Below are 17,202 nucleotides of genomic sequence, written 5' to 3' on the forward strand. Positions count from 1 at the left end.
ACACACCGGTCACTGCAAACACAGTAGCCAGGTGCTACTGACATTAGCATAAAGTAAAGAGCAACAGTTATTCTACTTGGACATAACCCCCAGATTACCCAAACAAATCAGAGCTGAAACAGGCACAGGCTCCTGCTACACTAACAGTAACACTCCATCTAAATAATTGACTCTTATTTCAAACTATTAAGCGTATACCCCGATTGGTATCAAACCAAGTATCCAAAGGGAGCAGGTTATTCTGGACTTAGATCGATGTAATGAGCCAGATATTGTAAAAGATCTCAAAGTAAGGGAACACTAAGGAGGCATCAAATATAATATGGTAGGGTTCAGTCTGCAGTTTGAAAGAGAGAAGGCAAAATTGGACCTAATTGTGTTACAGTTAAATAAAGGTAACTACAGGGGCATAAGAGAGGAACTGACGAAAATCGACTGGAAGCAGAGCCTCGTGGGAAAGACAGTAGAGCAACAATGGCAGGAGTTTAAGTGTAATTGAGGACACAGTACAAGTTCAGCCCAAAGAAAAGAAAGATTACCCAGGGAGGGGTTAGACAGCCATGGCTGACAAAGGAAGTCAGGAAATGTATCAAAGAAAAAGACAGCCTACAAAGTGGCCAAGAGCACTGGGAAATCGGAAGATTGGGAAGACTACAAAAACAGAGGATAACAAAGAAAGAAATAAGGAAGGAGGGGATCAAATATGAAGGTAAGCCAGCCAGTAATATTAGAAATGAATGAAAAAGGTATCTTTCAATACATAAGAAACAAATGACAGGCAAAAGTAGAAATTGGGCCTCTCCAAATTGATGCTGGAAGGCTTGTGATGGGAGATAAGGCAACAGCTAAAGAACTTAATAAGTACTTTGTGTCAGTCTTCACAGTGAAAGACAGGAGGAATATCCTAACAATTAAGGAGAATCAGAGGGCAGAGTTGAGTATGGTAGCCATTACAAAAGAGAAAGTGCCTAGAAGAGCTAAAAGGTCTAAAAATTGATAAATCTCCTGGCCCCAATGGGCTGTGTCGAGTTCCGAGAGAGGTGGCTGAGGAAATAGCAGAGACACCAACTGTGATCTTTCAAAAATCACTAATCAGGGAAAGTTCTTGAACAAGGGGGTTACAACAGTGATTTTCCAATCGTCCAGAAAAGATCAAGACAAAAAAGATGGAAAATTATAGGCCGATTAGCCTAACCTCGATTGTAGATAAAATTCAAGAATCTATCATTGAGGAAGTGCAGAGTCAGATTAGAACAAGTCACCATTGATTTAGTATGGGGAGGTCGTGCCTGACAAACCTGTTAGAATGCTTTGCAGAGGTAACAGATGACATCCACTGGGTTTCACTATCTAGACTTCCAAAAGGCCTTTGATAAGGTGCCTCACGGGAGCCTGCTGAGTAAGGCGAATGCCCATGGTGTTCGAGGTGAGCTACTGGCATGGATTGGGGATTGGTTGGCTGGCAGAAGGCAGAGAGTTGGATAAAAAGATTCTGTTTCAGAATGGCAGCTGGTGACAAGTGGGGTCCCGCGGGATTCAGTGCTGGGGCCGCAGCTGTTCACCTTTAATGATCTGGATGAAGGGACAGGGGCATTCTGGCGAAGTTCACCAATGATACGAAGTTAGGCGGACAGGCAGGTAGTACTGAGGTGGCGGGGAGGCTGCAGAACAATTTAGACAGTTTAGGAGAGTAGTCCAGTAAATGGCTGATGAAATTCAACGTCAGCAAGTGCGAGGTCTTGCACTTTGGGATAAAAGAATACAGGCATGGACTATTTTTTTAAAAAGGGTGAGAAAATTCAGAAAGCCAAAGTACAAAGGGATTGGGAGTGCTAGTCCAGGATTCTCTCAAGGTTGATTTGCAGGTCGTGTCCGTGATTAAGAAAGCAAATGTAATGTTATTATTTATCTCGCGGGTTGGAATATAAAAACAGCGACACGTTTCTGAGACTTTATAAAGCTCTAGTTTGGCTCCATTTAGAATACTGTGTACAATTTTGGGCCCCACACTTCAGGAAGGACATACTGGCACTGGAGCATGTCCAGCAGAGATTCACATGGATGATCCCTGGAATGGTAGGCCTAATATATTATGATCGGCTGAGGATCCAGGGATTGTATTCATTAGAGTTTAGAAGGTTGAGGGGAGATCCAATAGAAACTTCCAAGATAATGCATGGCTTAGAAAGGGTGGATACTGGGAAGTTGTTTCCGTTAGACAGGGAGACTAGGACCCGTGGGTATAGTCTTAAAATTAGAGGGGGTCAATTTAGAATGGAAATGAGGAGTCATTTCTTCAGCCAGAGAGTGATGGGTCTGTGGAATTCATTGCCACGGAGCACAGTGGAGGCCGGGATGTTGGGTGTCTTCAAGGCAGAGACTAATAAATTCTTATCGCGCAAGGAATGAAGGGCTATGGGGAAAGAGTGCGGATAAGTAGTATGTTTTATGGTCTTATGATTGACCAGAAGTATAGAACATTCCAGAAAACCAGAAAAATGTATAAAAAGAGAGTTCACCTATAAATCTTCCTTGTGGAACCATCTGAAGCCTTTCAAGGGGACTAGCACAACAAGAAGTGGAGACCAGCTGACTATTCAGAGAGGAAGAAAGCAGCTTTGCAAACCCAGAGACAGAGCCAGAGAGCAACTGTGTAAATTTACAAGAGATTCGGGAAGTATTGCAACCTTAGGGACCAAATAAGATTAGGGATAGTATGTTTAGTATTAAAGATTATTGTAATTTTGTTCCTAATAACATGAGATTATTTTGTATTAGTACCAGCTTGTGCTCTTATTGATTTGACTGCTTTGGTATTGTGGGACAACTGGGCAAATTTATTCATCAGGTTCTGATTGGAGTTGTCTGTAACTTGCTTAAAGGGGAAGCAGACAAAAAAAAATACTTTTGGATCATCCTTTTAGGGAAGAGATAAGATTTTCTTCTCCCTCTGCCGTAATACATTTTCCAACATGAAGCTTTGGGTGAGTGAAATGCAAATATTTAGCACATCTATGCTATTTCAGTTTTTACCAGAGAACAATATCATAGGGATGCCCTATTTGACATGCAGATTGTGCAAACACTTCCATTTAAAATCAGCATGTTGCTCCAAAATTGTTCCAAATATCTGTCTTTGGAAAATTATTTTTGAGTAAAGAAATGGAGAACAGCCATTTTGGTCAAAAGTAAAATTGATTTGCAGAACCAGAGTCTGTTGTATTCTCCAAAAAATAGATTGCATAATCACAACTTCAGTTTTGGGCTTCTGATTCAAAATTGTTAGATTCCCAGAATTCTTCGGCATAGGAAACAGGATATTGGACAATGGAGAGAGACTGGTGGCAATATTTTTAAATTATAGCTATCCAACTGAACAGTTTGCTAATATATTTCTTGAAAATGGTACAAAGCACTGACCTGAGAACAAACAAAATAAATATTTAGAAACTATTTTTAAATCCAGTCTATTGAGTTTGAAAGTGCATACTGAACACTGAAAACCAATTCCACATGTTTAAAGTTATTACTGTGAATGAGTATATGATTTTTATGCTGAAAATGTGTTGCTGGAAAAGCACAGCAGGTGCTTTTCCAGCAGGAGAATCGATGTTTCGGGCATGAGCCCTTCTTCAGGAATGAGGAAAGTGTGTCCAGCAGGCTAAAATAAAAGGTAGGGAGGGGGACCTGGGGAAGGGGTGTTGGAAATGTGATAGGTGGAAGGAGGCCAAGGTGAGGGTGATAGGCCAGAGTGGGGGTGGGGGCGGAGAGGTCCGGAAGATGACAGCAGGTTAGGAAGGCAGTGCTGAGTTCGAGGGATTTGACTGAGACAAGGTGGGGGGACCTTGACCTCCTTCCACCTATCGCATTTCCAACGCTGCTCCTCCAAGTCCCTCCTCCCTACCTTTCATCTTAGCCTGCTGGACACACTTTCCTCATTGCTGAAGAAGGGCTCATGCCCGAAACGTCGATTCTCCTGTTCCTTGGATGCCTCCTGACCTGCTGTGCTTTTCCAGCAACACATTTTCAGCTCTGAACTCCAACATCTGCAGTCCTCATTTTCTCCTCCTATATGTTTTTTATAACAGTTAAGGAAATCTGAAGTTGAAAGCATACCTTCTAATAGGTGACCGACTCCTTCGATGTCTGGATGGAGGGGGTGGTGGTGGCAGACGCCTTGGTGGACTCCTCCTTCGAGGAGGAGGAGACCTCCGCCTTGGACTGGGCCATCTTCGAGGTGAATAGGACCTGAAATAATGAAATTGTAGCTAATAACCCAGAATTTTAAAAATACGATTATAAAATGTTAATTAATGAAGAGGGAGAAAGCAAAATAATTTACCTAGATCGGGATCTGGGACGCCTCCTTGGCCGTGAATGAGAGCGTGAATGGGACCTAGACTTAGATTTTGACCGTGATCGTGACCGATGTCGATTCCTGTCTTTTCTTTCCTTCTCCTTTTTCGTTGGCTGTTCTAATAAAATTTCCTTCACCTCTGGTATCACAGGTTTAATTTCCTTCAGAATGTCACTATTGAAGATCAGAAAACCAGTATGTTGAACTCTTCGCTACAATTAGAGACATACTTAGTTAAGCCACAATATAAGGGCCAGAGTAGTCACAAAACTCCTATGTCCTAGTCCTACATTTACCATCTTGAATGCTCTACACTATGTCCAATGATCAAAGGTTTATGAGCATTATCCTAATTAAAAGATTCAAATACTTAACTGGAACTCAAACCCGTCATTCAGAGTTAACAAATGGAGTTAAACACTATTTGGGCGGCACAGTGCTTAGCACTGCTGCCTCACAGCGCCAGAAACCCGGGTTCAATTCCCACCTCAGACAACTGTGTGGAGTTTGCACATTCTACCAGTGTCTGCATGGGTTGCCCCCGGGTGCTCCAGTTTCCTCCCACAGTCCAAAAATGTGCAGGTTCGGTGAATTGGCTGTACTAAATTGCCCGTAGTGTTAGGTGAAGGAGTAAATGTCGGGGAATGGGTCTGGGTGGGTTGCACTTCGGTGGGTCGGTGTGGACTTGTTGGGACAAAGAGCCTGTTGTTTCCACACTAAGTATCTATTTATAGTTCCAACATACTTCAAATGCAGTTTTTGTCTTCTCCCAGTCCCTAAATTCTGGTGTTCTAGGTTGGAAGTGTACACAAAAACGCAGTGAAGTGTAAAAGATTAAAATTCAAATACTTTGGCCATCTCAACGTGTTTTGCAATAACTTTAAGAGGTATGCTGCAAACCATTTTCTCTCCAAACATAACCTTGGTTTACAACAACCAGATACAATCTCAAAAATAAACAAGGTCCAGCCATTAAATCCATTTTCTAACAACCAATTGTAGCTCAAAAATTTAAGCTTCCATCAGAAGTACTGAGGCGTAAGTCTACAAGATTCCCTGATTAATTTCCAACTAATTGTTCATTTTTTAAAACTAATTTGATTTTGTTTCAAATCTTGACGTAGGCAAGATATTACAAATTCTCTATTTAAACTAACCTTGTTGAAGTTGCTTCTGGAGCAGGAGATTCTTTCCTTTCTTTTAGTGAAAGATCTGGTTCAGGCGACAGTTGTTCAGGTTTCTTAATATTAGTCACTGGAGAAGCACTTCTGCTCCGACTTCTAGTCCTACGACGAGGAGACTTAGAGAGAGAATGTTTTCGTTCCTTCCTTGCTGGGGACCGTCTCCTAGGTGATGGAGATCTTGACTTACGCCTACAAAAGTTTGTTTCTTTAAAAACTTGAATAGCAAATTCAATATTTAAACAATTGTTGTTTTCAGATAAGATTGTTAAAATGCTTCCAGTTATGATCACTGTTTTACAAAAACCACTTCATTGAAATCTACCAGACTATCGAACCAACACTAAGATGCTATTAAGATTGTTTATTTGGAAATTTCAGAAATTACTGTTATAGATTACAAATTCTGATTTTCTGGATCAGGGATGCATAGGAAAGCCAAAAGGACTAACAATTTCAACTTAACATTCATGAAACAGTTAAGATAATTCAGTATTTCTATGATCAGTTTTAAAATGCCTCAAACAAATGGTAAAACCCATATCAAATGCTTCAACATTTATTAATAGCGCTTTTAAGAAAAAATTGAACATGCAACATGCACTTTGGCATCTCATGCTTTTCAAAATAAAAATTAGCTTAAGTAAACGAGTCTAAAGCAGAGATCAGTCTCTAGAATATTTAGCAAATCCGCCACTAACGCAAGATATTTGTCAGACAGCATAAGATAAAAAGAGTGGTTTTTCAACACTAGGTAGCAGTCAGCATACCCAGAATTGAAATAAATATTCACCATTATGAACAAAAAATTAGATGCTGGAAATGGGAAGAAACAGAGCATGCTGGAAACAAAACATACTAAGCAGCATTTATGAGTGGAAAGGACAAGTTAACAGCTCAGGTTTAGATTCCATTAAAAATAGAAGCTATTATTAATGAACACATAAAAGGAACTGAGAGAAAAGGGGAGCTAAAGGGTCAAAGAAACATGTACATGAAGAAATAATATAATCAGCAAGATGCATAGTTAAAACAGGTGACGGCTTAACTGGAGATTAACTTGAGCTAAGGAGAAAGTGAGGGAGCTTTTAAAAAATTATAATTTCCATATCATTCCCATCTTCCATCCCCAGAATATTGCTCTGACTGTACAGGATATATGATAGACGTTCAAACACTTGTCACAGGTGAAGTGCATCAGGATACAGTAAATAATACAAATTTTTTGCTTAATAAAATGAAAAGATGTAAAAACATTATCTTATTCTAAATATATCTATTCGGCATAATAAAGGAAGGCAGTTTTTGATGCATTATGCTAGACTGCATTATGCATGGAAAAGCATGGACTTAGCAAGTGCAATATTGTTAACAAGTTATATTACCATACGATATAAATTGGTACATTTAAAATCAAAGAACTAGATTATGTGATTTGCCCAACTGCCAAATACAACCATAACCTTATAACAGACTTCATTCTTAATCACCTCTTTGGACTTCTGGAACGGTCTCTCTTTTCCCTATTTTCTTTGTCTTCCTTGTCTTTTTTTTCCTTCTCTTCATCTTGTTTCTTCATGGTTGCCAGCTTTTCCTGTTCTATCTGTAACAAGAAATTTATAAACTTGTGAATGGAAAGGAAAATGTACTCCACCATATTATGTTTCAATGCTCCACTGTTGATTATCAGCACGATCAGCTATTTCCTGGATTCATACGAGAGCAAATCACTTTTAAACTAACAAATGTTTAGAACTGGGAAAACATTTTTCTGACTACTGGTTTTCCATGCAAGTACAAAACAAACAGCTAAGAATTAATGCATTATAGTGAAGCTAAAACAGCAGTCAATTTCTTTACTTGCAGATACAAATTGAGAAAGATACACAAACAAGGAAAAGATGGGATATTCACTTAATGTTCTCTAAAGGCAATTATCCATCAATTGTTACTCACTGTATAGCAAATATAATAAAGATTGGGATATGTAAATGGGATTAATGTAGAAACTGAAATATCAAGCAAATGTCATTATTTTGAAGATCTGTGGATAGTTTTTAAATCATCATACAGGAGGTTTGACATTCAAGAACAAAATTAGTTTATCAGGATAAAGAGTTGTTCAACTATGATTATGACTTGGTGCACAATTTAAAAATTTATTTTAGGATTTCAAGGATCTTAAGGGGGAGACCAACAGCATAAAAAGTGAAAGTTCACATTAATTCTAGTGATTCTTTTAAATTTCCATCCACTAGAATTTCAACATGCCTCCCTGAAGGTGCAAGGTATCACTGATTGACGTCTGGAATGCCATGTTTTCCTGTGCTTGTATGGAAGCAAGACATTAGCACCAGTTTTATAGTTGCAAAGACAGGTGCTGTCCCTATAACTATGCAATATTGGGATCATCATTGAGCTGTCCATGAATTATAAAACAAAACTTACAAAGATAATTAATGTATTGTCTTATCATGTTGTACCTGGCAAAACATTAACAGAAACAAATAGATTCAAGAAACAGTAGCTACAACCGGTGAGTCCTTTTGTGAACTTGAAATAATGTGGTGTGCTAATGAACTAAAAATATTCAGTCAGATGCAGACGTGTAAAGATTTATTTAAAACTTCAAACCTACTCAGTTCAATTATATCTGGGCTTAGATAGAACATTATTGTCACAACTCCTATTTTGGCCATTGTGGGATATGTTAGCATTAAAAAAATCAAAATTCAGAACCACTAAACCTCAGTGCAATCCATCTGCACAGACTGTACAAAGATCATCCCAGAGCAGTTATCTGAGGGTTAAATCACATTATATTGTCTTAGTTACTATAGTTGGACATAACAAGTCAGGCTTGAAACAAACCAAGAGGAGAACTTAAACAACTGGCTCCTTCTCAGGTGGTCATAATCTTGGCTGCTTGGTTTACTTGTCACTAAACTTACATTTCACTGGACTGACTTCAACTAATTCTAAACTAGATTAAGATAATATCCAACTTCAGCTAAACTTTAATTTCAATTTACACAAGTCCATTAAATTTTTCTTTTGAAAAGCATCCACCAATTCCAAGCGTTTTGATGTGAAACGTTAGTCATATTTATGGGGGCTATGAGCAAGGTTGCTGGCTTATTACAACTTAAGACAATACTATATTCAATTTTGTAGCATGGGTCTCCACCTGTTAGAAACCCAGTTACAATGTGCCCAAACTCATTCTGCAGGCTGTTACCTAAACTGAAGGCAAGAGATAAGAGTATTCGCACACAGGGATCACCCAGTCTCTTTCAGGATCAAAATAATGAAGGAAGTAGTGAGCAAAGTACAGTCAGCATAAGGAAACTGAATAGTATTCTGACATAAGCATAATCATAAGCATAACCAAGAGGCTTAAAAGTAGTTATGGTAGCAAACCTTGCACACAAGATTCAATCATTCCAAACTAAAAAATAGTATAACTGCTTTATACTAAAAAATAGTATAACTGCTGGTCTCTGTACCACCAAAGTCATTAATGCAGATTGCAAGTAACCTAGCATGGACGTCTGTAGCACTACACCGTTTACTGCCTGTCAAATTGAAAATTCCCTGTTTATGAACACTCTCTGCTTCTGGTCCGTTACTAATCTTCCATCCATGCTAATATATTATCACTAACTTGATGATTCCTTAACTTAGTTATCAGTTTTTTCAGTCCTTATTAAATGCTTTTCGGAAACCCAGGCATACAACATATACTGGCTACCCTTTATCTAGCTAGATCCTCAAAAAAAAACTCCAAACCTGTCAACACTGTTTGCCTTCCGCAAAACCATGCTAACGTGCTCTAATTGCAGTATGCTTTCGTAAACACTGTTCGAACTTTCACAATTGATGCCATCATTTTTCCCCCAATTGATGTCAGGATCATTGGCATGAAGTTCCCTTCTTTTCTCTTTCCCATCCTTCTTGGAAAAGTTTATTAACATTAACAAACTTCCAGTCAGATAGAACCATTCCAAACCTAATAAATATTAGAAAATCATAGCTACTACATTCACTTTCTTTGTAGCTCTTTTTAAAACAGCCCTAGGGGCTAGGCCACTGTACCCAGGGGATTTGGCAGATTTTACTCCTCAAATTTCGGTAGTGCCATTTCTGATTATTTCAATTTCTTCTTTTTAAACCCTCAGGGTATTCAGAGATTAAATTTATTTCAGGAGATTAAATGTGTCTTCTGAGGTAGATAGACAACATATTTGTTCAGTATCTCTGCCATTTCCTCTGCTCCCACAATCATTTTACCTGTCTGCAATTCCAAAGGACCAATTTCTAACTTAGCTTTTCTTTTTATGCATTTATAATGCTCTTAAAATCTATTACTGTGGTTTTAGTTAGTTTATGCATTTTTCTAATTTTTCCTCATTTAATCAATGTTAAGACATGTATTTGCCGGTTTCTAAAACACTTCCAATTTTCAGACTCGAATAAAACAAGCATCTTCATTTAATCTAATACTATTCTTAACTTCCTGACAATCACAGATGGGCCATTTTTGCTGAGTTTCTGTTTTTCAATCAAATAAACTTTTCTTTGAATTACTTAAATAGTTTCGTGAACTACTGCTCAGGAGCAAAAAAGCCACACCTAGCAACGTTTGCTGATTTAATTTCCACTCATACAAATTTTACTTCACGATGCTCTGAGATCATCAGAGCTACCCATCTGTCCTTTGCCATTTTGTCTGTCACACGAAATAAAATTCCTGACCTTGGTCAACTGAACTTGTCCCTGTAATGGCATTTTAAATGACTTGTTTCTATTTGTTTCACTAGGTCACCCATCTTATGGCACATATTTATTGCACTTTAATAAAGAACCTTTAACTTTTTACTTCTCCTTCCTGTAATAACCTTATTCACTCCTACTCAGTCTTTAAGTTTCTTACTAGGTACTGTTTTCCTTCCAGCTTTTGTAATTGACTTGACCTAACCACCCCTCAGGGAGAAAGTGAGGACTGCAGATGCTGGAGATCAGAGCTGAAAATGTGTTGCTGGAAAAGCGCAGCAGGTCAGGCAGCATCCAAAGAACAGGAGAATCGACGTTTTGGGCAGAAGCCCTTCTTCAGGAATGAGGAAAGTGTGTCCAGCAGGCTAAGATAAAAGGTATGGAGGAGGGACTTGGGGAAGGGGCGTTGGAAATGAGATAGGTGGAAGGAGGTCAAGGTGAGGGTGATAGGCCGGAGTGGGGTGGGGGCGGAGAGGTCAGGAAGAAGATTGCAGTTTAGGAAGGCAGTGCTGAGTTCGGGGGATTTGACTGAGACAAGGTGGGGGGAGGGGAAATGAGGAAACTAGAGAAATCTGAGTTCATCCCTTGTGGTTGGAGGGTTCCTAGGCGGAAGATGACGCGCTCTTCCTCCAACCATCCTGTTGCTATGGGCTGGCGATGGAGGAGTCCAAGGACCTGCATGCCCTTGGTGGAGTGGGAGGGAGAGTTCAAGTATTGAGCTACGGGGTGGTTGGGTTGGTTGGTCCGGGTGTCCCAGAGGTGTTATCTGAAACGTTCCGCAAGTAGGCGGCTTGTCTCCCCAATATAGAGGAGGCCACATCAGGTGCAGCGGATGCAATAGATTATGTGTGTGGAGGTGCAGGTGAATTTTTGGCGGATATGGAAGGATCCCTTGGAGGGAAGTAAAGGGGGGAGGTGTGGACGCAAGTTTTGCATTTCTTGCGGTTGCAGGGGAAGGTGCCGGGAGTGGAGGTTGGGTTGGTGGGGGGTGTGGACCTGATGAGGGAGTCACGGAGGGAGTGGTCTTTTCGGAACGCTGATAGGGGAGGGAAGGGAAATATATATCTGGTGGTGGGGTCCGTTTGGAGGTGGCAGAAATGACGGCAGATGATACACTGTACATGGAGGTAGGTGGGGTGGTAGGTGAGGACCAGTGGGGTTCTGTCCTGGTGGCGTTTGAAGGGGTGGGGCTCAATGGCAGAGGAGCAGGAAGTGGAAGAGATGCGGTGGAGGGCATCATCGACCACATCTGGGGGGAAATTGCGGCCCTTGAAGGAGGAGGCCAGCTGGGTTGTACAGTTTTGGAACTGGTCCTCCTGGGAGCAGATGCAGCGGAGACGAAGGAATTGGGAGTATGGGATGGCGTTTTTACAGGGGGCAGGGTGGGAGGTGGTGTAGTCTATAAACCGACCAACTCCCACAGCTACCTAGACTACACCTCCTCCCACCCTGCCCCCTGTAAAAACGCCATTCCATATTCACAATTCCTTCGTCTCCGCCGCATCTGCTCCCAGGAGGACCAGTTGCAAAACCGTACAACCCAGATGGCCTCCTTCAAGGGCCGCAATTTCCGCCCAGACGTGGTCGAAGATGCCCTCCACCGCATCTCTTCCACTTCCCGCTCCTCCGCCCTTGAGCCCCACCCCTCCAACCACCACCAGGACAGAACCCCACTGGTCCTCACCAACCTCCATGTACAGTGTATCATCCGCCGTCATTTCCGCCACCTCCAAATGGACCCCACCACCAGGGATATATTTCCCTTCCCTCCCCTATCAGCGTTCCGAAAAGACCACTCCCTCCGTGACTCCCTCATCAGATCCACATCCCCCACCAACCCAACCTCCACTTCCGGCACCTTCCCCCGCAACCGCAAGAAATGCAAAACTTGCGCCCACACCTCCCCCCTTACTTCCCTCCAAGGCCCCAAGGGATACTTCCATATCCGCCACAAATTCACCTGCACCTCCACACACATCATCTATTGCATCCGCTGCACCCGATGTGGCCTCCTCTGTATTGGGGAGAGACAGGCCGCCTACTTGCGGAACGTTTCAGAGAACACCTCTGGGAAACCCGGACCAACAAACCCAACCACCCCGTAGCTCAACACTTCAACTCCCCCTCCCACTCCACCAAGGACATGCAGGTCCTTGGACTCCTCCATCGCCAGACCATGGCAACACGACGGTTGGAGGAAGAGCGCCTCATCTTCCGCCTAGGAACGCTCCAACCACAAGGGATGAACTCAGATTTCTCCAGTTTCCTCATTTCCCCTCCTCCCACCTTTTCTCAGTCAAATCCCACGAACTCAGCACCGCCTTCCTAACCTGCAATCTTCTTCCTGATATCTCCGTCCCCACCCCACTCCGGCCTATCACCCTCACCTTGACCTCCTTCCACCTATCGCATTTCCATGCCCCTTCCCCAAGTCCCTCCTCCCTAGCTTTTATCTTAGCTTGCTGGACACTTTCCTCATTCCTGAAGAAGGGCTTCTGCCCGAAACGTCGATTCTCCTGTTCCTTGGATGCTGCCTGATCTGCTGCGCTTTTCCAGCAACATATTTTCAGCTCTAACCACCCCTCAGTCTAGTTGACAACAGACAGATAAGGAACAATACAGCCTTTATTCATATATGCAAATTACAAAACTCCTGAGAGATAGGTAACTTGCAAATCATCTCGAGAAAAAAAAGCCTCTAATGTATTTGATTGTAACCTAGTGGATTAACTCTATCACCTACAGAGATCTACAAATAGATTACCTGTCTCTGCTTGATTTCTTCTTTCTTTTGTTCTAGAAAAGCAGAGGGAATTCCTGCGATGTTTTCTTGTGCACTCAAGAGCAGTGGCCAAAGCTCCCCCATGAACATTCGTGCATTCTTTCCATTCAAGAACCCCGTCAAATTAATCTGCATCAGCTTTGCGTCTGGGTTCTGCAACAGACATAAGATGAAGGCAGAAAGGTTATTTGGAAAAATCCAAAAGCAGTCCACTCTACTACTTTCAATCTACCTCAATATTCTTAAGGCAAAATTGACAGTTTCAAGCTTTAGATAATAGCAAATTACATTAATTTTTTTTCTATCTATACTGCGTACCATTTCCCTGATCTATCAGCCTATATAAATTGGCTGAGTGTCATCTTTGTCTTAAGATTTCTTTCAATATGAACAATACACTTAAATCCCATTTACGAGGCCAGACTGCCTCTCACTATTTCCTGACAATAGCCAATGGGCCTTTCGTTGTTTTAGTGAATGGGTACTGCACATAGGTTGCCAGAGCAACGAGGTCCAGTAAAAAAAACACACAAACGTGTCAGAACACCATAAAGCAAGTACAGAGTCCTGAGGTCTTCAATTTCTTCTGGTCGACTCCTGAACCCAAAGTTCCAAGTCCCCTGTAGAGAAAGATGTTCCCTTGGGTTGCTTCCGACTCCCTACTGCAACTCAATCACCTTGAGTATAATGTTATATCATTTATCTAAATTGTAAGAGACGAACAAGCAATAATGAGTAAACAGCCACATAAAAGAAAAATGAACAGTTTATATTAAACTTCTGCTTAAATAAACTTGCCATCATGCTCCAAGTGAAGCAGAGCTGTTGCTACCTCTCCAAATCTGATTTTTACATTAAACTACAATATTTAGTAACATGCAAGCACCTAAACTATATTACAACGTATTAATTCAATGAACTAAGATATTTACATGCTGATCCTTCCAATGATTTTCATAACCTACCACATATCCACTAATGCTACTTTATAAGTATATATGAGATTTATGCTAAGTACATTTATGCTGTACTGAATGACTGCTAAAGTAATTGGTTATGTTTATAGTGGTCAACATATCTAAACCTGTTCCAATTGGGTGAATACAGAGTTGCAAAAGATAGTTCTTCTAACTTGGACAAACCCTGCTCAAAAATTTCATGTTTTAGAAATATTCCACAACTGATGCCAAAGCTATTTTTATCTTTACAGAAGATATTTGTTCAATATCTAAACATGTATAGCATACATTCTACAGTTTAAAAGGTGTTCAGAAGATCATGTAATTTGTAAACAAATACATGAAGAGTTACCACTACTTTGAATCTTCTGGCAGTTCTGAGGAGTCTCAGACATGCTGGCAATATCACTCAAACTGAACCTATTAATGCAACAGAGCAGCATGGAAATCTATACTACTTTTTGCCTCGCTTGTGAGCTGCTTACATCCTCCTGCAACTGGGAGGGCAGCACAGCTTGGGCTGCAAACTTTTCTTTATTCACCACCAATGTCATTCCATGATCAGTTATTAACAGGTACATTTCAAGCAAAGTAAACAGGATAATTTTTCCTTCTTTCAAGATGTACACCTTGCTTCCATGCAGAATTCTAACTACCAGTATAGCTGTTGTCATAATTCATTTGTAAAATAAAAAAGCCTGAACATTTCTACGTGGACAAATTAGATCAGACACATTTGAATGTTAAGGATACATTTCGGTCGCATGAAAAAATAGAACCTTACGGTGGCACAAATTCAAAATGTACCATTTGTAGTTCCACATCAAAATGACTTTCCTCCTACATAGGCCTAAATATTTTTCCCCAAATGAAAGATGGAGTCTCAGTATCCCTTGGGTTGCAGTGGCGAGTTGAAGTTTTGAGTATTTTTAGAAAACAATTAGCCCTCCAGAAAAGTTCCAACATCTTGATTTTAATTAAGAATTCAAAAACAACAGTACTTTATTTTCACATTGGTCATTAATAAGCCTAAAGCTTCACTAAGAAAGCCATATCCAGTTTTTAGATTACAGAAACAATTTTATCTGCAATGGTACATTTTTCCTCATCTAGACTGGCTACTGTTTTGCTTTCCACTTTTTACTTCTGAGCAGTGTAAAGTTTGTCCGAGTGCTCTTCATTGAGTGGCATGAGGATTTTCGTCTGGTCACTTTACACAACTCACCTCCAAACACACACTGCATCATCAAGGGAGGAGGGTCAGAGCGACATTGGAATTCACTTTGCTGTGACCTAACAAGGTGATGGTGCTATACTTCAGACGGAATAACATCCATTTTGGTTCAGGCCTTTTAAATCATAAATCACACGATCATTAGAAAAATGCTGTCAAAGGCGCTTATTATACAACAAAACAAGTAAGAACACATACAAGATGGATTTTCTTTTTGTTACCTGAGGGCTAACTGAGGGGGTCATTCAATATTTTCAACTGTTTCACAAGAGTATATTAAGCACTCTTAAGGAAGAGCACCCAACCATGCATATGCAAATAGGTTCAGCTGACTGTTCAAAGACATTATTCATTAACATTCATGCTAGTTTCCTTGAAGTAAGGAAAACTACAAAGCGGTGAACTCAAATGAAGCTACCCAAGCACTTTTTAAAAAAAAACTTTTGAGCATCCACAGATATCATTTTAGAGTCCAAATCAAACTGCAATTAATATTTTCAGAAGAAACTAAGTCAGGAAAAATTTCTCAATGTACCCTTGTGAAAATAGCTGAAAGTGCTAAATGGTCCCTAAAGAATCCTATCATATTTTAAAGCTATCCTTGCAGCTTTTTAAACCATGTTTTATACTGTCTTCAACATTAACTGTGTAGAAAACAAGCAAACCTGACACTTTACATAACTTTCTTTCACCAAAAGTCCAGGTGAAAAACCACATCACAATAACTTTTTATAAATGCTCTTGCTTGTTTCCAATCATTACCTTCTCTTCAAGATGGTTGAAGATGAACTCAATAACAACATCATCCTCGAACCCAAGCATTTCTGTCACTCTCTGTGTAATCCACGGTTTGATCACTTCTAGGTTCACTTTATTCATGTCCACCTGAAACCCAGTCGAAAAGAACTACAATTAACAAGCACTTGCAACTTTGGATTAATAGTACCTAGTGTCATATTTTACCTTAGTCTATGGAACTGTTTTGCAACAGAGTACCAATGTGCATCACAAATGACATTGTATTACATCTAATTTTTGATTCCACCCATATCACTTGAGTGCAAACAAGATCACTGGACCAGAAATTTATGCCACCCCAACTTCTCCTGGAAATTTGGTAGTTCGTTTAGAAACGCCAGAAGCCCAGTAGCAAGTCACTCAAATATCCTGTTAATGATTGCAGAAAAGCAGAGTTACAATAAGCAATGCGCCTTACAGGATTTTTATTTTCACGAACATGTATGCGATTTTGTTAAATTGATTTATTACATTAAATATTTCTGTCAGTTGAAATTAAGTACTTACAGAACCATTGAAGAAACTGATGAATTACACAAAGCTATGATTTATAAATGATTTGAGGAACTTGAAAACCAAGTTCAAGTTGTGCAGGCATCTTAACAAAACAACTGATGGTACATTGTGCAACTGTGGAATATAAGTCAACACTTTGGACAGTTATTAAACTTTAATGCAATGTCATCTTTCATCAAAAAAAAGCACCACAGTACTTTATTCATGTTCCAAAGACAGACCTATTGCTGAACAGTGGCAGACATGGACTGATCAGAGTCAACACGGGATTAAAAGAACTTGAAACAGGTGACCAAACAGTTTTGTTGTATGACGCTTAACGGATTTTATCTGAGCAAAAAATATTTAAGTGATATGCAATCCACTCACTGGTTGTGAATGGGTCAGTACCATGGCTAAACACAATCTCCATAATGGCAAATGCACTCTATTTTACTTAAATGTGTTAGCAAACTTTCAAATTTAACAAGAGCCTGTAGCTCAAGTTCAATGTTCTGATACAGTGTACCTTTATCTCCTACTAGGTTCCATATACAAGCCGAGGAGACAGTTTTAGCGCACAATCACCTGAACTCTTTACTGTTGCGATTTGACACACTGCT

General features: G+C 40.2%; 1 protein-coding gene across 8 annotated transcripts in view; it reads right to left on the bottom strand.

The window, feature by feature from the left end:
- srrm1 (serine/arginine repetitive matrix 1) overlaps nt 1–17,202 on the bottom strand; it is a 59,863-nt gene that overhangs the window by 25,557 nt on the left and 17,104 nt on the right. For 7 of the 8 annotated variants that reach the window (XM_072548361.1, XM_072548360.1, XM_072548357.1 and 4 more), the window contains 6 exons: nt 16,049–16,171; nt 13,076–13,246; nt 7,029–7,141; nt 5,515–5,730; nt 4,343–4,531; nt 4,117–4,248 (listed from right to left, as the gene is read on the bottom strand). In XM_072548361.1, coding sequence (XP_072404462.1) covers nt 4,117–4,248; nt 4,343–4,531; nt 5,515–5,730; nt 7,029–7,141; nt 13,076–13,246; nt 16,049–16,171 — 944 coding nt within the window. Of the gene's footprint in view, nt 1–4,116; nt 4,249–4,342; nt 4,532–5,514; nt 5,731–7,028; nt 7,142–13,075; nt 13,247–15,277; nt 15,401–16,048; nt 16,172–17,202 lie in introns of those variants that run through there. The other variant, XM_072548363.1, reaches the window with a different exon arrangement.

This window comes from Chiloscyllium punctatum, chromosome 27 (genome assembly GCF_047496795.1).
Source record: "Chiloscyllium punctatum isolate Juve2018m chromosome 27, sChiPun1.3, whole genome shotgun sequence".
In the NCBI taxonomy this organism is placed as follows: Eukaryota; Metazoa; Chordata; class Chondrichthyes; order Orectolobiformes; family Hemiscylliidae; genus Chiloscyllium; species Chiloscyllium punctatum.